This window comes from Vombatus ursinus, unplaced genomic scaffold (genome assembly GCF_900497805.2).
Source record: "Vombatus ursinus unplaced genomic scaffold, bare-nosed wombat genome assembly UNPS02014170.1, whole genome shotgun sequence".
In the NCBI taxonomy this organism is placed as follows: Eukaryota; Metazoa; Chordata; class Mammalia; order Diprotodontia; family Vombatidae; genus Vombatus; species Vombatus ursinus.
In genome coordinates, this window is record NW_020953948.1 from 2,571,858 (window position 1) to 2,595,442 (window position 23,585).

Sequence of the window (23,585 nt, forward strand, 5' to 3'; positions counted from 1 at the left end):
GGGGCACAAGGAGCTGAATGACACTGACCAGGGCAGGCTAGCTGGCTGAGGGACTCCAAATGAACATTTACACTGAATCCAAATATGCTTTTGGGCTCTCACACTGCTGGGGCCTTGTAGAAGCAGCATGGCTTTATCAGTGCAAGCAGTAAGGCAATAGCTCATGTCTCTCTATTGACCAACTCCTACTCTTTTGCTCCACGTGGTCTTCTCTGTGATGCATTGCCAGGATTATATTAGAGGATGGTCACTTTGGTGGGATGGCAATGGGTTTGCAGAGAAGACAATGAAATGGGCTGCTCGCTGGGGCCCTCCAGAACCAGAGACACTGCTCATGCTCTCCACCAGCCCACCCACAGACTATTCTTTAGTCACAGGTGCTGAACTTGAGGTACGGATGACGAGATGTGAAGCTTCTCTGAGACAGCCTGTGAGTCATGCGGGGCTTCTATTACTCCAAAAAGACTACTACACCTCCTGTGCCAACAATTCCACGCCCGGGAACATAAAGGACCTGAGGCTCTTGTACTACAAATTCTCCAGTTGTGGTTTGCCCTGTAGTCTTCACGCAGAAGCCAATCTACTGCCTTTTTTTGTAAATGGTTCAACTCCTCGAAGAAAAGGGTGACAAAGGGGGTAGAAAATGGGCACCCTTACTACTAGAACACCTGCGCATAGACTTTATTGAATTGCCAAAATCTGTGGGCCATAGATACGTTTTAGAATGTAAAACCCCATTGGGCCAAAGCTGGAAGCTGCAACATACACAACAAACACAATAGCACGTCTGATCAAGACATAATACCAAGGTTGGGCTGCTATGTACTGAGCAAGGATCATGTTTTACCACAGACATCAATAAACCACTCTCCAAGTGTTCGGGGATAAACCCCAAGCATTCTTCTTCTTGTTTTGGGCATCAAATCATGCCCAGTTCTTCATGTGCTGCTGAAATGTGTGGGAAAGTTCAGGTACTGAGTGAATTTCAAAGATGTGGTTTTTTCCTCTTGGGGGTCCAAGTCCTACCACCCCATCAGTTTCTCCTATTAACCAGATGCCAAGGGAGAGTCTGGTACCAGTATAAACCCAGATCTGTGTTCTTGGCAGCAAATCACTGGGAACTCTGCTGACAAGCTAATGCTACCCATTTGGGCTGGTGGAAACTTAATGAAGAGGGGGCTAAGTGCTCTTAGCCCCTCTTGAATATTTTAATATTTTATTGTCAAGATGTGGGAGTGGTTGGATAGGGAAGTTAGCTGAGGAATGAGGCTTACTCATGAGTTTTGAGCCACCTGTAGCAATCTGGGCACCCCCATCAGGTTTTCTCTGGCTTTATTTCTCCTTTATGAGCCAGACTAAACTAATAAAATGAACAAGGACACAAGCTCATTCCCCTCCTAGGAAGGGATCTAATGCAAACAGGGTCCAGTTTGGACAGTAAAGAGAATTCAGATTCCCAGTTGAATGGGGCCTAGCTCAACCTAGTTAAGGAGCACATGCCTTGAGAAAACACTTGAAGCAATGACATTCTTTAGATAGAATGGGTCAGGGGAGGGGCTTCTCTTGAAGCTAGTTTAGAGATGGCCTTTTGCCAAGTGAAAGGAATATGACGAATTGATACCAAGTGATGCAGCATAAAAATGGATTTTCCTCAGCCACCAACCACTATTCAAGAGGCTCAATCCTCGGAGCTACAGCCTGAGCTTAGCCATAAGGGATGAGAGCCTGATAAGGTATGTGATCTGTCTATCTAGTTCTCTTTCACAGCACTGGCAGGAGGCAGCCTTCAAAAATCGTGCTCCATTTTTACCAAGACTTGCGATATTTGGTGACACTTGATTACCACAAAGGTAGAAATTACAAAAGATGGGAGGTCCTCTACTCATCTGCTACATGCTATATATGCATTTATTTCTATATTGTTTTCCCAAAATGTTTTTTTTTTTTTTTTGGAAACTGGAACTGTGCAGTGTTTTCAATTGTGTTAAGATTCTTAATAGAAAGCTGACAAATAACATCTTTGATTATTTTGCTATTTTGGGAAGCAAGTTCATCAGTTCTCCTTGCCTATCCTCATTTTGTTAAAGCAATGGTTTTTGTTTTACATTGAGTTAATCTTTCCCTAATGTGAACAAGACAATTTTACTACTGTAGAAGAATTTCATTTTATTTCACGTCCTAAGGATGTAGCTGGTATGTTTCAAATATGTGTGAAAATGCAGGATACGGAAAAGGTTTTTTGTTCCTACAAGAATTTAACGCTGAATGTAATGTAGCTTTAAAAGACTTGAATGCTATGAATGAAAAAAAAAAATACACCTTAATTTTGACATCAGAATGTGTGCAGTCTTCATGTTCCATCAAAACAAGGGGACAGGAGAACTGAGGATCCTGGCACTGTAGTAGAAAGTCTTCCAAATATAGGATCTAACTCCAGAAAGCATATCCACCAAGCTTCGAAGAGATATCATTTTCAGCTTTGAGGATACAGCCTCCTAGGAAAACCCTTGTGCTAGGGTGTTTTCAGTTGATTGGTGTAATCATTATTATGAGCATTTTCTTAGTTCCTTCTTATCTAAAAGTCTGTTTCCTTCATTAGGATCTATATTGAAGACAGAGGCAACAGTAAATATTCAGGGCTCCTAGTTGTCCAGATATTGGCCATCCCTTTACTGTTTATAAAACTTTAGTTACACAAATATTATCTGTGACAAAATGATCAAAGAAATTTCTGTGAGAGAAAAATAACGTTTGCTGAGAAGTAAGTGGGAATTATGAATGCTACTCTACTTACCCAAAAACTTTGATCCACTAAAATATATTTAGAAAAGTAGTGCTCTGGTTTTTAAAGTCAGATTTAAAAGCTGCATCAAATTTGTAAATTTAAGAAAAATGTCCATTTTAATGGATAAGGCAACTACTGGTTGGCTTGCCAAAAGTGACAGGATCTGGGATTTGGAATAAAATTATTTCTTAAGAGGTTGCTTACAACATAGATCATAATTAATTTGATGATTTGTCCCCTAGAAATCTGACCCACAACTGCTCTGGCCAATTCAAACAATGTTCTGTTGTGCTGAACTGGGTTCCTCTCCCTCTAGTCCCCACTCTCATGACAACCATGATAGCTATGATTTTCAGAAGAATTTAAGACAAAAATTCTGATACATAATCACTGGGTTATATCTACTAATGAGAGTTTGAAATTTATGCACTGAAATGTGAGAATAGTGTATTGAATAAATTACCACACAAACTGAGCTATTAGAATATTAATTGAAAATCTGGTATCTTCTCAAGGGAACTATTGCATTGTCCTGTGTTATTAAAAAAGCACAATCCCTAGCCGTGTGACCCTGGGCAAGTCACTTAACCCCACTGCCTATCAAAAAAAAAAAAAAACCCCCAAAACACACACACACAAAAAGCACAATCCATGAAATAAAACCATATGACTTCTCACTGATGAAGTAAACTTCCTGAGATACAGTAGTAGGTGGTAACTTGTTTTAAATTTTATTTGTTTAATAAACTACTGTGAACTTTAAAGAGACACGTGAGGCCCACAATAATAAGATGTAATAATATGTTGAATGTCCAAAAACCTCTCAATTTGTGGGTTTGGGAAGTTGTCTATCTTTTTAAAGAAACACTGCTTAGTTCAATTACAAATGGCATGACATAATGATATAGAGAATGTGTGCCCTTAATGAAGATGTTTCTCTGTCTCTGATCTGGAACAATACATAATTTTAAAAAGGATACTAAGAAGGAAAAAAAATAAACTTATATGAGGAAGATACTGAAAGTCTCTTTATGCTACTATATGAGAAATAACCAAGCATGCTTTTGTGGATGTGACAAACGTCCTATCCTTTTTAAACAATAAAGACCACAAGAGAATGGGAATAAAAGACGAAGCACAGAATGGAAGAAAAGATGAGTTTCCTGGAATCCTAAGGACATTTAGAGTATCAGAAATATGTGACATTCATTTAGATACCCTATCTCAAGGGATTTTTATATGGCACCAAGGAATTAAAAAAAAAAGTACATATTTTGATAACTAAACCAGGTTGAGGATAACTGAGGGGTCTCAAATGCATCAGTGAGTGAGGGGGGGTTTCTATCCCAAGCATGTGAAGACTTCCCCTGGTGGAATGGATGAATGAGAACAATTTGTTCCAAAGGCCACGAAGGGAGCTAATGCAGCTGCTGTGGAGTGCTTACCACTTGGTTAGACATCAAAAATGCCAGTCATCCACTGCATTTGAGGACATCACCAGTCACTTTGACTCTATCCTGCCACTGGACAGTGATGACTCTGGAAGAGTGAGGCTGACTACTACATGCAACTCTGCCTCACTTAAATCCAATTAACACACAAATCAAAAGACATCACCCATACCATCTTACCATTTTTACCTGTCTCAAAGTCCTGTGGCGATAGGCAAACATCAAAGCAACAGGTGTGGGTACACTGGGAGCTATAGTCACAACCCTGCACACAAGCAGCCCAGGTCATAGGGTCATACTCTCACTGGAAGCAGCAGTGGGATTCAGCAGCCCCCTGGTCATCCACGCAGCCTTTTAAGGACCACACTGCTCACTTCCTGGTGTGAACAGGCTAGAAAAGGTGCCCTAAAAATTATCTGCTTACCCAACTCTGGCCTGATTACTGCAGCAGGTGGGGATCCCACTGGGCAGTCAAAACACATTAAAAAAAAAAGGTACAAAAACTTCTGCAAAGATGATTCCATTCACAATCAATACATGGAATGGGTACATATTTACAGACAACACAAAATCCAGTAGATCTGAAAGATAAACAACAGCTCTTGTTGCAAGAGAACTCAGCAGGTGTCTAACCAAATAGCAGCCCTGAGTGAAACAAAGCCACAAATGAAGGCCAACTTACTGAAGTCGGAGCTGGATACACATTGTTCTAAAGTGGCCATAGTGAAGGGAATGCCATGAAGTTGATGTAGGCTTTGCAATCAAAAGTAATCTAGTTAAACAAGCTTGTATGCTTACCAAAAGGAGTAAATGACATTCTTATGACAATGTAATTGCCACTTACAGGAAAAAGCCATGACACCATCATCAGTACATATGTTCCCACCATAATGAATCCTAATGAGATCAAAGAAAAATTTTATGAAGACCTGGAGACCCTTATCATCAATGTGCCAAAAGAGGACAAGCTTGTAATTTTGGGAGACTTTAATGCTAGAGTAGCCTCAGACTACCAGACATGACAGGGAGTCCTTGGGAAGAATGGAGTCAGAATCACAACAATGGTCACTTAGTACTGACTTGCGCACCTCATGACCTTCTCATCATCAACACTGTCTCCTGTTTACCTAAATGCAATAAAACTTCACGGACGCACCCTCACAGCAAACAGTGCCATTTAATAGACAAGATGTAACAGTAACAAACACATACTCACATTCAACAAAAGCAACTGTTCCAAGGCAAAATGACTACCAGAAGAATTAATGTCAACAGATTACAGCATTTCTCTGAGTGGGAAATTTGTTGCTAACTTGGAAGGAAAGTTGAGCCAACACACAATTGGCAAGAGTGGAACAGAAAAGAAGTGGGCAGTTTTCAGAGATTTGGTGTACAGCACTGCATTTGCTCATCTGGATCAGAACATTTGGAAACATAAAAGCTGATTTGACAAAAATGATGGGGAAATCCAGAAGCTGCTAAATGAAAAACAAGAACTCCACAGGGTTTACCAGCAGGATAGTTCCTCTATCTCTAAGAAGGCAGCATTTAATTTCATCAAAAGTAAAGTGCAAGCAAAGCTTAGAGAGATGTAGGATTCTTGGCTCAGTAAGAAGGCAGACGAAATTCGGTTTTATGCTGATAGTAATAATCCAAAGCACTTTTATGATGGTCCTGAAGGCTATTTATGGGCTAAAGACCTGTGGTGCATCTCAACTACTCAGTGCTGATAAAGCCACATTGATAAGGATATGATCCTAGAAAGACGGGCTGAACACTTCCATAGTGTTCTCAATACACCATCATCAGTCAGTGTTGAAGTTACTGACCATTCACCTCAGGTTGAAGTCAATCCCTCCCTAGCTGAAGTTCCAACTGAAGAAGAGGTTTTGAAGGCCATTAGGCTCCTTTCATGTGGCAAAGCATCTGGTTCTGATTCTATTCCATTTGAGATTTACAAGGTGTGGGGGTGAGGTCCACCGCTCATACAAAAGCTGACTAAAATTTTCCAGGTTATGTGGCAAGAGGTTGTCCCCTAGGGGTTCAAAGATGCTTTTATTGTCAAACTCTATAAAGGTAAAGGAAATAGATTGTCCTGTGACAATCACAGGGAGGTCTCTTTCAAGATTCTTGCCTGAGGCTTCTTTAATAGGCTGATTCTTCACCTAGATGGTCATCTACCAGAGAGAAAGGGCCAAGGAATGGTCGATACTGTGTTTGCTTCCTGACAACTCAGTGAAAAATGCCAGGAGCAAAAGTCTGTACACAACATTTGTAGATCCGACCTTGGCCTTTAAACCGTCAGTTGTGAGAGCTTATCAAAAATTATGTCCACATTTGGTTGTCCAGAGAACTCTATCAGTATTAGAAGTCAATTTCGCAAAGGCATGCTTGCCTCAGTTCTGGATGATGGATGATGCGCTCATGCTTTCCCAGTCACCAATGGAGTGAAACAAGGCTGTGTGCTTGCTCCCGTGCTTTTTAGCATGTTTTCAGTCATGCTGTCAATGCCTTCAATGAGGATGAGCACGGCAACAAGGTATCACACTGATGGTAAATTCTTCAACTTGAAAAGGCTGCAAGGCAAGACTAAAGTAGAGGGAGTGTTGGTGCATGTTTTTTTTTTTTTTTTTCAGATTGTGTATTCAACACAGCCTCTGAAGCTGAGATCATTTATGTGCTGCTTGTGCTAATTCTGGCCTAACAATTAATACCAAGAAAACACAGGTGGTCCATCAGCCAGCCCTACACCATTCATATGTGGAACCATCAGAAGTTTTGAATACTTGGATAAACTCACTTACCTTAGCAGTAAACTTTCCAGGGACATATACACTGATAATGAGACACACTACCAAAACTAACTCAGTATTTGGGAGGCTCCAAAGGAAAGTGTGGGAGAGAAAAGGTATTATATTGTACAGACCCTCTAATACTATTAATAATAATGCCTCTAATAATTGATATATAATAATGCCTCTAATAATTAATAATATATTCATCACAGTTGTTATTTTTTATGGTGTGAGTTTCCACTGGATTGCTGTATCAATTTGTTCACCTATCCTGCAATTTGGGGTCCTAAGGTTGTTTCCAGATTTGTGTTATTTTTTTTTTTTAGTTGTTGTTGTTAATGCTACATATAAGACTTCTAAAAACAACTTTGTATAGTTTTTTTTCCCGAGGACATATTTTAGTAACAGAATTATTACCTAGTCAGACTATGACCACTTTTACAATCCTTGTCTATTGCCAGATTGCACAAATTCTATCAATATCAGAAACCCTTTTTTCTCAGTCCTGCCAATTTTTGAATTGTTTTAAAGTAACTTTTGTCAACTGTTTGTGATTATGGAGACAAAGAGCTTGTATATTTTAGCACGGCAAACAACAGAGAAAGTTAGGTTCTTATAGATTCTACTCTCTGGAGCTTATTTAAAAGTTTCCTATGTCAAGGTCTTCCTTTCCTTCCATTGGCAACCTCAATTTAGAGGTCTTAGCTTCTCATCTTGAAGGCAATTTTTATGCTTAAGTTGGAAGAAACTGACTACTACATTCACACCCATGCCTTTCAGTACTTAATACATGTTAGACTCTTCATTAGTTCTGGTGTACAATCAGATGATTTTTGGATTCTTCAATAAGTCAATCCTGTTTTATTTTTTGCTGTTTTAAGAATTTTAATTCTCTAAGCTTTAGGAGTTAGAAAATTACATGCCTCTGACTTTGTGCTTTATGACTTTCATACAGGTTATTGTGGCTTCTTTCTGTTTAAGGATTTAAACCTTTTCTTCTCAGCTATGGAGAATTTTCTTCAATACAATCTTCAGATTGCATCCCTTCTCAAATGCCTATTTTTGGTAGGTTGGAAAACTGATTCATTTTCAAGGTCGGTTAGATTTATTTCCAACACTACCTTATTCACTTAAAAATTCTAGCGTTTTCATTTTGTCATCACAGTTGCTATTTCTCTATTCTTTGCTGCCTTTAGTGATGTTTTTAATTCACCCATTGTGTGGAGCATGTGACTTGATTCCTTTTCTTTCTATGGTAGATATTTATTCTTATTTTTCCCTCAGTCTATCTCATTTACTCCCCCCCCCCCCTTCACTTTATTTACTATGGAACATCTTTTGTGGTCTTGTTGTTTTGCGGTTATACTGCATAACTTTTTGGCAGCACCAAACACTATCTTAGTTTTTGCTAAGTTCATTTTCAGGTTTAATTTAATTTTGTTGTTATTCATTGGAGTTCTCCAGTCTTTCTATGAGGATGTGTCTGGAATGGGCACCCAATGATGCTATTCCTCCCCTAAATACACACACACACACACACCACCTTCAACACTTGTTAGAGGTTTCCTTGAGAATTAGAGACATGGACAAAGGAGAGTATGATGTAATTTTGGAGCAGAGTAACACTAAAGTCTTAGCGAGTCCCCTTATCAAAACTATCATCATCTCCGGACAAGTGAGTTTCTCCAGTCCCAAAATGGCTTTCCACATTACTCAAATCTTGCCTTACTCTAAAACTGAGAGAACCATATTTAACTCCTTTCATTGCCACGCTCTATCAGATCCATTATACCTTCTCCAGCTCACAATGAAAGCACACTTTATGGAGAGGGTCCCAGAAGTACTAGCTTATGCACATTAAACAGAATATGTGTGCAGGGCTGTTCTGCCTTACCTTAGGGGAAACTGTGTTTAATATTTCATCTGAACTTTTTATTTCTTCACTTTAAAATCATTTCTAAATTTAATGGTTCCAATACAAAAGTTCTACTGAGAACCTGTTCTTTCAGATGCCATACCTGAGCCTCGTATAAAACTAGCTCTACTAATGGGAGTTTATATGAATAGCAAAGAAGAGAGAAATAAACAGGGAATATTTTTTCTTCTCTCAAGCTAAGTGACAAGTTTGTTTGAAGCTTTATTTACATCTTCTATACCCAGAATCATTCTCTGAAGTAAAATTGCTGATGTATTAGGAACTAAATTTGAACTTTTCGGAAGCTTATTCCATTTATGATGTTTTTTCCATTACGGTTTTCCTGACACAGAATGAGTAGATGCTGAAGGCCTCCCTACTTCCATTACATTTCTATTGTCTGTTCAGAATTAATAATCTGATAAATAATGGGATAATTTTGTCTGAAAGTGTTCCGAGCATCCCTACATTAGTAGGATTTCCTTACAGTATGAATTCTCTGATGCTCAGTAAGCTGTTGCTTTTCAAGAAAGACTTGACATATTCGTTATATGCATGTGTTGGAGGCATTTCCTCAGTATAGATCTGAGCAGAACCATAGACTGCTGCTTTAATTACACTTCAGGTTTAGTTTGACTATGAATTCTCCGATGACGAGAAAGGGAAGAACTGTGTGCGAAGTTTTTTCCACATTCATTACATTTATAATGTTTCTGTCCAGGGTTACTCTTCTGATGTTGAGAGATTAAATCATCACTGAAGGATTTTCCACAATCAATAAATTTATAGGACTTTTGTCCTGTATGAATTCTCTGATGCTTCGTAAGGGAAGAGCTGCTACTAAAAGCTTTGCCACATCCACTACATTTATAGGGTTTCTCACCTGTATGAACTCTCTGGTGTAGAACTAAAAATGTATTCTGCCTGAAGGCTTTGTCACATTCATTACACTTAAAGGGTTTCTCTCCAGTATGAATTTTCTGATGATGAGAAAGAGAAGAACTGTCACTAAAAGGTTTTCCACAATAATTACATTTGTAAGGTTTTTCTCCAGTATGAACTCTCTGATGTCGAGTCAAAGATGAACTGTCACTAAAAGATTTTCGACAGTCACTGCATTTATAGGGTTTCTCTCCTGTATGAATCCTCTGATGCTTAGTAAGAGAAGAGCCATCACTAAAAGCTTTGCCACATTCACTGCACTCATAGGGTTTCTCACCAGTATGCATTCTCTGATGTAGAACCAGAAACGCATTCTGCCGGAAGGCTTTGCCACATTCATTACATTTAAAGGGTTTCTCTCCAGTATGAGTTCTCTGATGGTGAGAAAGGGATGAACTGTGTGTGAAGGCTGCACCACAATCATTACATTTATAGGGTTTCTCTCCAGTGTGAATTCTCTGATGTTGAGTAAGGGATGAACTGTCACTGAAGGATTTTCCACAATCACTACATTTATAGGGTTTTTCACCAGTATGAATTCTCTGATGCTTAGTAAAAGAAGAGCCATCACCAAAGGCTTTGCCACATTCACTGCATTCATAGGGTTTCTCACCAGTATGCAACCTCTGATGTAGAGCCAGAAATGCATTCTGCCTAAAAGCTTTGCCACACTCATGACATTTAAAGGGTTTCTCTCCAGTATGAGTTCTCTGGTGTTGAGAAAGAGACGAACTCCGCGTGAAGGCTGCACCACAATCACTACATTTGAAGGGTTTCTCTCCAGTATGAATTCTCTGATGTTGAGCAAGAGATGAACTGTCACTGAAAGATCTTCCACAGTCACCACATTTATAGGGTTTCTCTCCTGTATGAATTCTCTGATGTTTAGTAAGGGAAGAGCCAACACTGAAAGCTTTGCCACACTCACTGCATGCATAAGGTTTCTCTCCAGTATGAACCCTCTGATGTAGGATAAGAGATGAATTTTTACTAAAAACTTTCCCACATTCGTTGCACTTACAGCGTTTCTTTCCAGTATATGTTTCCTGACGATGATTTACTAATTTACTTTGTCTGAACGCTTCCCCCAATTCATTATATTTGTATGATCTCTCTCCAGTAGTTATTTTATCACACATAGCTGAGGGACAATGAAATTCTTTCTTGCAAACATTATGTTTACTAAGTTTCTTTTGTGAGGAGATTGTATTATTTTTACTTGCTGAGTACTGTTTGAAGGTATTTCCATGTGCATCATATTTATGGGGGCTCTTTCCTGAAGAGATGTTTCTCTCTGTAACAATACTTGACTTAGGATGAAAACTTCTCTCAAATATATCACATTCATGGATTCTTATTTCATTAGACATGTTCTTTTGAGTTATTTGCTCCAGATTTCTTTCTTGGCTCCCCTGTTGCCTCTGGAATCTGCCATCACATTGCCAGGGTTGTCCCGAATTTGAATCCCGTAAGCCACAACCTACAAGCCTTTCCTGGGATGATTCTGTCACCGAAGTACCTTGCTTTGCAACTGAGTTCTTGGTCTCAGGCCTAGCTTCCCAATCTGGGGGGGGGGAAATTAAAATAGAAATGTTCCTTGTTCTCTTTGGCAGGAGAAAGGAAACTTCTACGTAAGTAAATCATTTATCACCATTAATATATTTCTGAGGATCATGAGATTATACATAGGGTAAAACCCCAACTTCATTTTTTTTGAGGTTATGTTCTCACTCAAATTGAAAATAACATTAATTCCTATTTGTAGTGATACATTAATTGTACAAATTGCTTTCCTCACAAAAACCTAGTGAGATAGGTAGATCAAGTATCATCCGCATTTTTAGGCATACTGTTTGATATATGAAAGACATCAAAGAGATTAGCTTAGGTGACAGAGGGAGTGCATTTTCAAAAATAAAAAGTTTGCAGAGGTATATATACAATGGCAAATTATATCGGAACTTTAAGTTCGGACAAAAGATTAGAAAACATCGTACCTAGGGAACCACAAGGTGGTCTCTCAAGTTTGAAAAGATGGCACATAAAACTGGATGGCCTGGCCTCCAAGTCAGGAAGACCAGGGTCTCAAGTCCTGCCCTCAACACATACCGGCTGAGGGACCCTGGGCAGCGAACTTGAGCTCTCAAGGTCCTAGGCAACTTTCTAAGACAGTAAACTACAAAGTAGTTGCCACTCTGCATTTATATATGGTTTCCTCACCAGGAACTACCTATGCTTATGAAATCATGTCTAGATGCTCACATATCTAGATGTCCTCTAAAAAAGAAAAATTAAAGCCAAACATAATGGAGAAAAGAAAAGAAGTAAATAATAAGATGATTTTGATATTGGCAAGTAGGCACACTTTCTTTTTTGTTTGTTTGTTTAATTAGAAGCCTAGAAGCTTTCCATAGAAATAAGTGAAGGTACCTTGTACCTGTCTTGGGGCTCATTGCTTCATAGTACCCAGTGCCTTGCTACTGGGAAAAAGCAGGGAGGTTGCAGTATAAATCAAGCAATTCCCAATTCCATGACAAGTGGAGTGAAAGGCAATTTTGTTACATCAGTTTGCCACAGACAAAGGCCAAGAGTTACCGATGAGAATGACAAACGACTGATGATCTTTCCTAATAGGTTTCAAGGGCAAGGGAATTCTGCAGTGACCTACACCGTATACCATGCTTCTGTTTCTGCCAGTTCCCAGTAACAGCTATGTGTAAAACAAAGGCAAGCTGGTATCCCTTCTGTAAGAGAAGTTACAAGCCTGGGAGAATGTCTCTCCCACACTCCACTTTATCAGAAAGAATGGGGCACTCCTTTAAAAACATAAGAACTCCAAGCTAAAAAGTAAAAAAGGTTCCAAAGAGGAAGAAATCTAGACCTAGATCAGGCTGAACTACAGGGTTATGACATAGGAGGAAGGGTGAAAAGAAATGAAACCGACTGCAGTATGTGGCCTGCAGTTTCTCTCTCCATTCCATCCTTACCTCTTCAATGAACCTCAGGTGATTCAGCAGTCATACTTACAAGTCCTTTACCAGCCCGGCCTCTGACCTTCTTCATGAGAACCTCCCTGTTGACATTCTCCTTCAGTTACCTTACTGGAGGGGTCACACAGACCTTACCATCATTTGAAATTCCTCCATTTCTACCAAGTAAACTATGAGCTTTCCTTTGTTGACCACAGCCTCTGGGCCCTTCCTTCCCTCCTCAGCCTATTCTTTGCCTCCATCCTCACCTCCAGTGCCTGGATCTTTCCTCTAGTCTCGAGGTCCATCATTCCTGTTCTGGCTTAACTTCCCTCCTGGAAGTCTTGACCCTATGGTCAGCTGTTGCAAAAATTCATTCTTTTCTCCCTTGAATCCCTTAACTTTGCCCCATGCCAATTATTCTGATCCCTAAAGCTGCAAAACCCCTACTAGTTGCCTTTGCCACTTCTGCTCTGAAGCCACAGAACCCTGAAAGTCATGAAAACACCAGGTTGAATGACTCAGCTAAAAATGTACATTCTCTTACCTCTCCAGCCCTTCACTGTCCATCAGGAGTCCAGCAGATGATGTCTTACTGGCTTCCCAATTAGTCCTCATATTGTTCAAAAACTTTTCTCTCTAAAGAACCTCCAATTACACCCCCACACCTTCTCATTGTGAGAAATAATTCATTCGGACACCTACTCTATTCCAATCACCATCAATCAATTTGATATGATTCCATAGGGGTAGTGATTATAAGTTCTGCATATCAGGCCCCAGAACTGTGAGTTGCATATCACCTGCTTAATCTTAGGAAGCTAACTAGACCACTTCACTGGTCATATTCACTGAGGAGACAAATAGAGAGTGGCCTCATATCTTCCCTCTCTTGGTATGAATGACTTCATATTTAAACTAACTCCTATTTGAATAATATGACCATTTTCTTTAAATAAGACAGGAATAAAGAAGTCCAAATAGACATAATATATTCTGTTTTCTTGACTGCTGATACCTTGTTAAAATACTATATTAAAATATTCATTGAAATGTACATATTTGCACATATGTGTATAGGTCAAATCTTTTTTCAACATAATTCAAATGAACGTCCAAATTGATTATTTTATTAGAATTGAACATTGTTCAAAAGGTGAAGGCTATTGCTTTGGGCTTAGAACTTTGTTCTGCATACAGCATATAAAATATCCCTATATGGAAAAAAAACAATAAACTAACGCCCAATTCAGTGTAAAATTAGTGGTTGTAGCCACTTACCTCCATGCTACTGTTTATTTACTTGTTTTCTCTTCCTCAGTTCCCACAATTCTGCTGTTGTTCCACTGGTCAGTTGTGTTTAGTTCTCCACAACCCCATTTGGGGTTTTCTTGGCAAAGATCTTTATTTGCATTTACTTTGTTTCATTTATCTTATCTATACCACGAACTCTTAAGCTGGGGTCACTTTACAATGACATATGCCGGCCTCTCCTGCGTCTCTAATATGCCCTTTGCTACTGAATCCCACCTGCTTCTACAAACCTGCTAATTTCTCCCATTCAGAAAAGCCTTCCTTTGAAAATGCTGCTGTCGTGAACTGCTGCCTTCTTTATCTCCTCCCTAAATGGTGTGGAGAGAGCACTCTGCCCTCACACCTTCATCACCAAATCACTACTCAAGTGCTGCAATCTGGTTTCTGACCCCACGAGGGAGACGAGTAATCTCTCCAAAGTCAGCAGACATAACCTCACTGTCGACCCCAAGAGCCGGTCTAAGTCTTCGTGACAGTCCAAACTAGAGATTCTTTCCTAAAAGTACTTCCTCCAGGGGCGGCTAGGTGGCGCAGTGGATAAAGCCCTGGCCCTGGGTTCAGGAGGACCTGAGCAAGTCACTTAACCTCACTGCCTAGCCAAAAAAAAAAAAAAAAAAAAAGTATTTCCTCCCCTTTTCTACCTAGATCCCTGAAGGTGGATAAAATTGGGGGGGGGGTGCGGGAAAGCGATGCCACATATGGGGAGAATAATAGTACCCAAATGGTCAAGTTAAAAGATGTGGGTACAGTCAGAGCTCACCAAATCAAACTAGTAGATACACCACTTGACAATTGGTTTTTTGAACTTTACCCAACCACAGACCATACTTGTTTGCTTTTGATCTTTGGATCCCAATGTGATTCCATTATCATCTTGGACTTCAGGACCCTGGACATGATTCTGGTCTACTTCTCACCACTTAATTTCTGATCTTATGCTCTGACCTGGCCCACTGCCTGCTCCTCCTCCCCCCTCACAGAACCTGGCCAGCCCAGGCACTGTGGCTGGATTGCTCCTCACGGGCCCTCAGTCACAGACCCAGCCAGCTCTGCCTTCCCAATTTCCTCTAACGATACTCTTTTTCCACAGGCCGTGTCCCAGTCAAAATAATTTGTCAATTCGTGCTTTTGTTTTGTCCTCTTCCACCTCTTTCTAGATGCTCTTCTCTATGCCCTGAAAGGCTTCCTCTCACCTGTTGAAATCCCTGCCTTCCTTCAAGGCCCAGCTCAGGTACTACTTCCTTCATGAAGGTTATCTTGATCTGCCAAGATGAAAGGGACCCAACCTCAAATGTTTCAGGGCATTTATTTGGACTTCTTTTTGCTTCTCATATACTAGTCTGTATTATTTATATATGCGTCTCAAGACATTAGACTCTATTCAGAATAATGGAATTAAGAGAAATCAGAAGGCAGCAAAAGCGGTAGCAGAGGCAAATGGTTTTTGTTATGTATTTGTTATCAAGATGCAGCAGCTAATGCATATCTGTAAGTAGAAGGAAATGAAGATGCTAGAGAAGGTGGAAATAATCATGGGAATAATGCCCCAAGAGAATGAAAAAGGATGAAATCTTGAATACAGGCAGAAAGGTGCGTGTTAAAGAGAAACACCTACGCCCTTCTCTCAGACTTGAAGTCTGAAGTCCTCTCTCCAGGTCTGGATGACTGAGTGAAACTCCTTGCCTAACATTTCACAGCCTTGGGATCAGAGCTGCTGACTGCAATGACTTCCTTCTGCCTGTGTTCTCACTTGCTTACCTGGATACGTGCTTGTTGGCCTTTCCTCCTCTGCTATCCATGGTCCCTCTCCTTGCTCCAACTGGGAAATCACCTTTGGCTTGGACACTGGAAGCCCTGCTCATGGGTTTTTAAAAACAAAGAAACCGTCAGAGGTTGGGAAAAAGTATCCACCTTACATTTTAGTCCAGGCTGTTCCTTATCAGGAGAAAGGAGGCATGCTAGGAAAGCTCAGAGAGTGACACAGAGGTCCTTAAGGAGGCTGTGTGCTCTAGGACCAGAAGTCTCTTTGGCAGTCAGAGTAGAAGGGCAGGCACAGACATCATTTAGAGAGTTCTAGAAAAATGAGTCCATTTGACTCCAATCCCGCTAAGAAGATGGGAATCTTGGCTGTCTTCAGGTCTCTGCCCTGGAGCTTTGGGGAGAATTCCCAACCCTGGGGATCAGAGAACGACAAAGGTACAGCCTCTGAAGCAGCTCCCTAAAGCTGCCAATTTCCATTTACTACCAAAAAACAACTTTCTCCTCAGTACAAGGAGCAGAAACACTGTGGATATGATGGTTTAAGAAGCGATAAATCCCTCAGATCAAGCCAAAGTTCAGAGAGATACGTTAGCTGGGGTTTTTAACCCAGGGTTAGGAAAGTGGTTTTTTTTAACTATTTCAATAATTAATTTCCTCTTAATTCTCTGTACTTTTTTTGCATTTGAAAACATAATTCTGAGAAGGGGTTTATAAACTCCTTATCAGACTGCCAAAGAGGGCCATGACACAAAAAGTAAGAACCCCTGCCTCAGAGCAACTTCCAAGTAATGAACAAATCCTGAGTGGCGAAGGGAATCGTTCTCACCGAGAGACACCAGGTTCCTATAGTTCTCCAGCATCACGTCCCTGTAGAGGTACCTCTGAGCAGGCGTCAACTGCTTCCATTCCTTCCTGGTGAAGTGCACAGCCACATCCTTGAACGTCACAGAATTCTGAAACAGCAAACACATTCATGCACCTCTGAAGACCAAGCCTCTCGTGGACCTGGCAGAAGGTGGGAGAAGTTGGCAGGGTTTAAAGAGATTGGTTAAAAGTGGTCAAGATCCTGAGCATTCAGTTTAAATACCTGAATACCCACTGTGTTAAAGTCACCTTGTTCTACAGCAGGGGTGAGGAACCTAAGGCCTCGAGGCCACACATGGCTTCCGAGATCCTTGGGTTTGGCCTTCTGACTGAGTCCAAGTTTTACAGAACTCCATTGTTGCTCTTTTCCCCCCTACTTTTTCCATGGTTATCTCACCTTTCCCCCACCGTCATCTCTCACCCCCCATTTTTTTAAACTGCCTCTTGTAAGAAGTTATGATGGTCTCACAAAAGAGATTCCTGTTTTGGCCATCTGAAAATGTGTGTTCCATTCAGCTCCTCTTGTCCCTCACCTCTCAGACAGGATTTGGGCAGCACGCTGGTCATGGCACTTATGTCTTTCAAAGTTATTGTTCTTTAAAATATTATGGTCACCCCATACTTATTCTCCCAGTTCTGCTTACCTCAAGAACTCATTATCTTTCCATCCCCAAGCCCTCCCTTCTTCTTAACCTTCTTATTGCTACAAAGATCACCAGCATCCTTCTAGGCACACAGGTTCTCAAAATTAGTCATAGGAACACTTACTAGCTGTGTGACCCTGGACAAGTCACTTAACCCCAACTGCCTAAAAAAAACCCAAAAACCAAAAACCAAAAACCAAAAAAAAAAAAAACAAAAAAACATTAGTCATAGGATCATTCATCTAGAAGCTGGAAAGAATCTCAGACACCCTCTGGTCCAACCTCCTCATTTCACAGATGAGGAAAACAAAGCCCAAGAGATGTTAAGCAACTTGCCCAAGGTCACACATGTAACAAGTATAAGCCTTAACACCTGGTTCCCTGACACCATAGCCAGTACTCTCTCCACTTACGTCAGTCATCCTCGCTCAACACTTTTCTCCTATTAATCCTTCACTTCCAATCATCTGTCAAGCCTGGAGAATTCTACATTCACAATCTTATATTCATGAAAATGTGTCTTATACTCATTCCCTTCTATCAGTTCTCCCAGGCATCTCCCTTGTTCCAGCTCTGAAAACTTCTCCTCATCTGCTGCAATGGCCTCCTCATTGGAGGCTATACCTCTAGTCTCTCCTCTGCAATTCATCAATCCTTCTCCTTCTCCACTCAATTTCAATTCATGTGTGTATAAGCATACATGTATACATACATTCTTTGTGTGCATATACATTTATATAAACACGTTTCTATGTGTCGACGTGTGTCTATGTATGTATACGTGTTTATGTGTTTGTATGTATGCGTATGTGCACACACAAAATCATTTAACTATATGGTATATATAATATGTATACATAATATATATATGTACACACACACACAACTACATGCTCACGTGTTCAAAGAACTGGAAGATGTGATTGCTGAGCTACTGTCAATGATATAGGCAGGTGTACAAATATACATGTTTATAGTATATATGTGAGTATGTACATGTATGTGTGTATGTGTATATATAGATCGAGCTCTAGATGTTATATACTCCTTGACTATGAGCTGTTCTGACTCTGTCAATACCACTTGAATTATCGCAGAAAACTGGAAAGAAACCACAAATTTAGAGAATGACATGATTTTCAAATCAAGGAGAACAGTCTGCAAACTATTAACCAGCAGACAACTTCAATTCCAGGGAAAATTCTAGAATGGATCATTAAAGAAATGACTGGTGAACATTTGGGAAGGGAAGTAGTGATAACAACGAGCCAGCTCAGCTTCAAGAATAGGTCTCGCCAGACTAAACTCATCTCCTTTTTGGACAGGATGACTAAATCAAGATAAGAGGAATGCTACGGATAGAGTTTGCCCAGATTTTAAAGGACATGGGGGAAAGGATACAGAGGGAATTGTAGGTTATGTGAACAGAAAATATATCGATAAAATCTTTTTTTTTTAAAATAAAGGGGAAAAAATGGTTGGTTAGAAAAAATCTTTGAATCCAATGTTGAAGATACATAGGGAACTTATGATATTATAATAATAGCTAGCATTTATGTAGTGCTTTTAGCTTTGCAAAATGCTTTACAAAATTCTGGGAGGTAAGAGGAAACATTCCCATTTTACAGATGAGGAAACTGAGGCAGAGGTTAAGTGCCTTGCTAGGTTCCACAGCTAGGAAGTGTCTGAGACCAGATTAGAATTCAGTTCTTCCTGACTCCAGGCCTGGCTTTCTATCTGCTTCTATCTAACTGCCTCATGAACCATTTTAAAAGAATTGCAAACTGTTAGCAACAATGAACGGCACAATACCAGAATAGATAATGAGAGAAAGGCAGGCAAATCAAAACCACCCTCAGTTTTCACCTCATACCTAGCAAACAGGCAAAGATGACAAAAGATTGAAATAGTTGATGTGGAGGGGGTTGTGGAAAGCCAGGGCCACTAAAGCACTATCCATGGAGCTATGAATTGGTCCAATTTGCTTAGAGAGCACTCTGGGATTATTCAAAGAAATAAGACTAAAATGTTCCCCACCCTCTTGACCCAGAGATCTCAGTACTAGGTACAGACCCTAAGGAGACTAATGACAAAAGATAAAGGCTCCATATGCACCAAAGCACTAGTAAAAGTATTTTCAGTAGCAACAAAGACCTAGAAACAAAGTAAATGCCCATCCACTAGGGGAGTGACTCAACAAATTGTGGCATACAAATGGAATGGAATCACTATGACTAAAGATAAGCATAGAACTTTTTATAAACTGATACAAAGTGAAGCAAGTGACTACCACAATGAAACCATGACCAAGTTTGGTCTCTGAGGGACATGAGAAAGTAGGAAACTCATTATGGAACCTGGTGGGTTGCCTGGGGTCCTGAGGGCTAAAGTGACCTGCCTGGAGTCACATGACAAATACATAGGAAAGGGACCTAGACCTTGCATTATCAGAATTATCATCCCTTCTCCTTCCACTAGAAGGGGAAATTCCAACAACAGATGTGAAACAGCTTCATTTCCCTTTGCCTTCCAGGCATCTTCTGCATTATGGGCAGCTCCAGTACCAGGGGAACAGGCCATCAAAATCTCCTGCTTTCTGTACCATGTGCTGACTCTGTATGTCTATGTCTAACTCTGCAGCCTCTGGCATCCAATCCTCCCCACCATGTAGAAACAGGCAGCTGCTACAGTTCCTGGCAACATGGTCCACCTCTGGGATTTTGCGATCCTCCTCAGTGAAAATCCCTTTTGCCTTCTTCTCAACTAATCAACTCAATTTTGCCTTCTTTGTGAATCCTTCCCCAAACACATGAATATCTCTGAAATCCTAAAGCACGGCTTGTATGCATTTATTCCAAAGAAACTGCAACCTTCTAGATAGCACAGACTCTTCAAATGGTATAAATCTTAAATCATCCAGCACAGTACTGATCATGTACAGGGCCAACAAAGTCACTGAATAAGTGAATGACGAGCATAGAGCAGGGTGATACGAAGGGATGAAATGAGGCCAATAACGAGCATTCCCTATATAGTAGTAAATGAACCAAGACAGGCCCCAATTAATTAAGTTGGAGTTGTCTGGACCGAAGCACAAGAAGGGGGCTGTACTGGAAAGAAAAGTATCTCAGATGAGAGACGGGAATGTAACTACTAAGAAATGAGATCGCATTTTGGGAAAGAAGGGTAACTCCAACTCACCTGGGTCCTAGTTGTGAGGAGGCAAGGAGCCAATCCTTTATCTCCTTTGATCCCATTTTGGAAAAGGGCAGAATCCTGAGAGAGTGGAGCTTAAGAGAGAAAAGCAAGCATAATTCAGGTCAACAAGCATTTATGAAGAATTTACTAAGGGCCAGGGCCAGGGGAGGGGAACCCGTGGCCTTCTAGATCCTTAAGTTCAGCCTTTTGAAAAGTTCCCTACCCTTGGGCCAGGCACTTTGCTGAGCACTGGGAGTCAAAGAAAGGGGGAAAAAAGGCCCCAGTTGTCAAGGAACTCATAATGGGAGTGACAATGCGTAAACCAGTATGTACAAATAAGATAAATATGATACACCATTATTGCCTTTCCCAAGACCACTGAATACTAATGTTTTCCATCAGAGATTATCTCCATTTAACCCTGTATCTGTTTTGTATAATTTTATAAATCATAGAAAAGGCTTAAAAGACCCAAGTTCTCTTCCTAGTGTGGACATTATCAATCTGTGGGACTTTGGGAAAGTAACCTGCTCCTTCTAGTTTCCAGGGTCAGTGACTTACAGGAGCGATGGCATAAATCTCGGGCCAGGTGAGGAAGTCCCCTGAGGGTTTAAGTGTAAGTATAAGTATATTCACCTCTTCCTATCCCTTCCTGCACAGGAGCAACCAATGGAAAATGTCTTCCTCTCTGCGGTTTCATATTTTACCACTGTTACCCATGGGAGAATTTAATAGAGGATATTACTTTGGATGCTGGACGCTATGACAGTGTAGGCTTGTGTTAAGACCCCAACAAAGTGGTCTGTCATACACTAGGCAAGACCTGACCTTTAACTTGTTTATTCTGCATGGGTCTTTTCCTTTAGGTGGTTATTTCTGTATCTCTTCTCCTTCCCTTCCCTCATCCCTTTGCAATTCTTACCTCCCTCTTCAAACACTTGGGCTGAATGTTCCATGACTTCCTCAAAGTTTTCCCATCGGGGGACCTGATCTCCCTGGGCAAGTTGTTCAAGAATTGCTTAGTACGTCAGCCACTGAAGACAGAGCTCCTGCATTCAATTCAATGCTTCACTGGGCTCAGCCATTGAGAATCCTCAAACCTGAAGACCCAGCCAGAAGAGTCTCTTCCCAGGAAAGTTACATGGAGTTGTGATCTGTGGATGTGGAGAAAAGTGCCTCATATCTGCAGCTGGGACCTTCACTTTGGGAAGTCTGCCTCATTCAGACTCGGGCAGAAGGTTCGAATCCGCAGAAACAACCCAGCAGCCTCCATCTCCCGGTCTCTACACCGGGAGCCCAGGAGAGGGCAGGGTCAAGCCACCACGGCCCTCTCCCTCTTTCCCTTCTCATTTCTCCTCCCTCTTCACAGGCCTTGCAGACATATACAGTTCAAAATGCGAATACAAAGCAAAAGTGTTCTTAAATCAGCACAAACAGAATTCTACAAGCTGACCTCACAGACAAGAAAATAGGGACACAAAACATAGACTTAGGGCCGGTCACCCATCAACAAGCATTTAAGAGCTTAGTATGAGCCAGGCAATGAGGATGCAACGGAACGGAAGATTCAGGGATTCAGTCTAGGAACAGAGACATGAGGAAAAGGACGATGATGAGAGAGGATGACTTATTCAGAGTCCGAATCTAGAAGGAAGAACTAATAAAGAAATAAAGAAGAATGAGGTTCTCTGACCTAAAGTTTAAAACAAAAATTTAATGGTGCCATCCAAGACACTTGAGTATGTTACCTTAACATGTAATAGATCTCAATGACAAGATAAATAAGATAAGAACATATAAGATATATATCTTATATATAATATATATATCTTATCTTATATATAGTTTATCTTATATCTTATATATAGTATATATATTATCCTATATATAAGCTATATATCTTATAACTTACATATAATATATATCTTATCTTATATATAAGATATATTATATATAACATATACCTTGTCTTATATATGATATATATGACATATATCTTATATATAAGATATATGTATCTTATATATGACATAAGAATAACATAAGATAAGGAGAAAAACGTCCCCTTTCACCGTAAGCAACTGCCCTCAAGGTTTCAAGTGGCCAGCTGCACTGGGAGGCCAGTCTCCGGAGTCTACATCACCCCGGGGCTCCTGCCCTGACGCTTCCTGAAGGCAACACCGGCCCGCACTCACACAGCTGGTGAACTCGGCCGCCAAGGTCAGCCCGAGGCCTCCCATCTCTCGCCGCTCCAGGTGAGCCGGAGTCTGGCGTCATCGTGTTCTCAGTCTATTTTAGACCTGACCACGTGACTTCCTTCCTCCATTTCTGCGGCCTCCCACGGCCTCGAGGATAAACGTGACCTCCTTTCCCCGTCTGTCTGGGCAGTCTGGGCGGACACCGCACCCCTCTCTGCCCTCCCCTCGCCCCCCACCGCTAACGTCCTCCCCCCAGAACCCCCTTGTGTCTAAGCCCTTTGCATCTTACCGCGTCTACACCGCCCGATGTCCCCACGGGCCCCCTGCCCCTCGGGAAGCTTGCGTCCATTTCCAGCGCCCGCACCTACACCCCTGGCTCAGACGGACGCTCGGAGCCGCGTGATCCCATCCGGTCACTGAACGGGCCCGGGGCTCAGACCACAACCGCGACCGTCTCGCACCCGCCGAGCCGTACTGGCGAAGCCGGCCTGCGAGGCGCCTGCGCACTACCCTCTGGCGACGGCCCAGCGTTCACTGCGCCCCGCCCCCTCGCCATTTCGGGGCGCACAGCGCCTGCGCGAACGCTGCGCGGAACTACGATTCCCAGAGTTCCATCTTCCTCCTCCCTTTGTCTAGCTTTTGGTTACTGGGCCTTCTGTGTGTATTATTTTTGTTTTTCCTCCGCCGAATCTTCCGTAAACATTTTCCTGAAACATCTCCGAAAACAAAGGTCCTTTACTAACTGGACA

The 23,585-nt window shown here is 41.1% G+C and overlaps 1 protein-coding gene across 1 annotated transcript; it reads right to left on the reverse strand.

Annotated features, from left to right (window-relative positions):
• Positions 1-7,297: 7,297 nt before the first annotated feature.
• LOC114041227 (zinc finger protein 345-like) lies at positions 7,298-23,249 on the reverse strand. The gene is made up of 6 exons (XM_027859580.1): positions 23,126-23,249; positions 21,561-21,792; positions 20,642-20,730; positions 16,759-16,885; positions 15,930-16,025; positions 7,298-11,452 (listed from the first exon to the last, which is right to left on the reverse strand). The coding sequence occupies exons 2-6, from the start codon at positions 21,592-21,594 to the stop codon at positions 9,561-9,563; spliced, it is 2,238 nt and encodes a 745-aa protein (XP_027715381.1). The 5' UTR covers positions 21,595-21,792; positions 23,126-23,249; the 3' UTR covers positions 7,298-9,560.
• Between the last annotated feature and the right edge of the window lie 336 nt (positions 23,250-23,585).

Bases quoted from the DNA above. Each gene is read 5' to 3' on its own strand.
- LOC114041227 (XM_027859580.1), bottom strand. From the start codon at position 21,594: ATGGAACATTCAGCCCAAGTGTTTGAAGAGGGAG. The intron at 20,731-21,560 runs GTAAGAATTGCA...TTCTCTCTTAAG, and splicing joins CCAAGTGTTTGAAGAGGGAG to CTCCACTCTCTCAGGATTCT. The intron at 11,453-15,929 runs GTAAGCAAGTGA...CCCCCCCCCCAG, and splicing joins GCCAACAAGCACGTATCCAG to ATTGGGAAGCTAGGCCTGAG.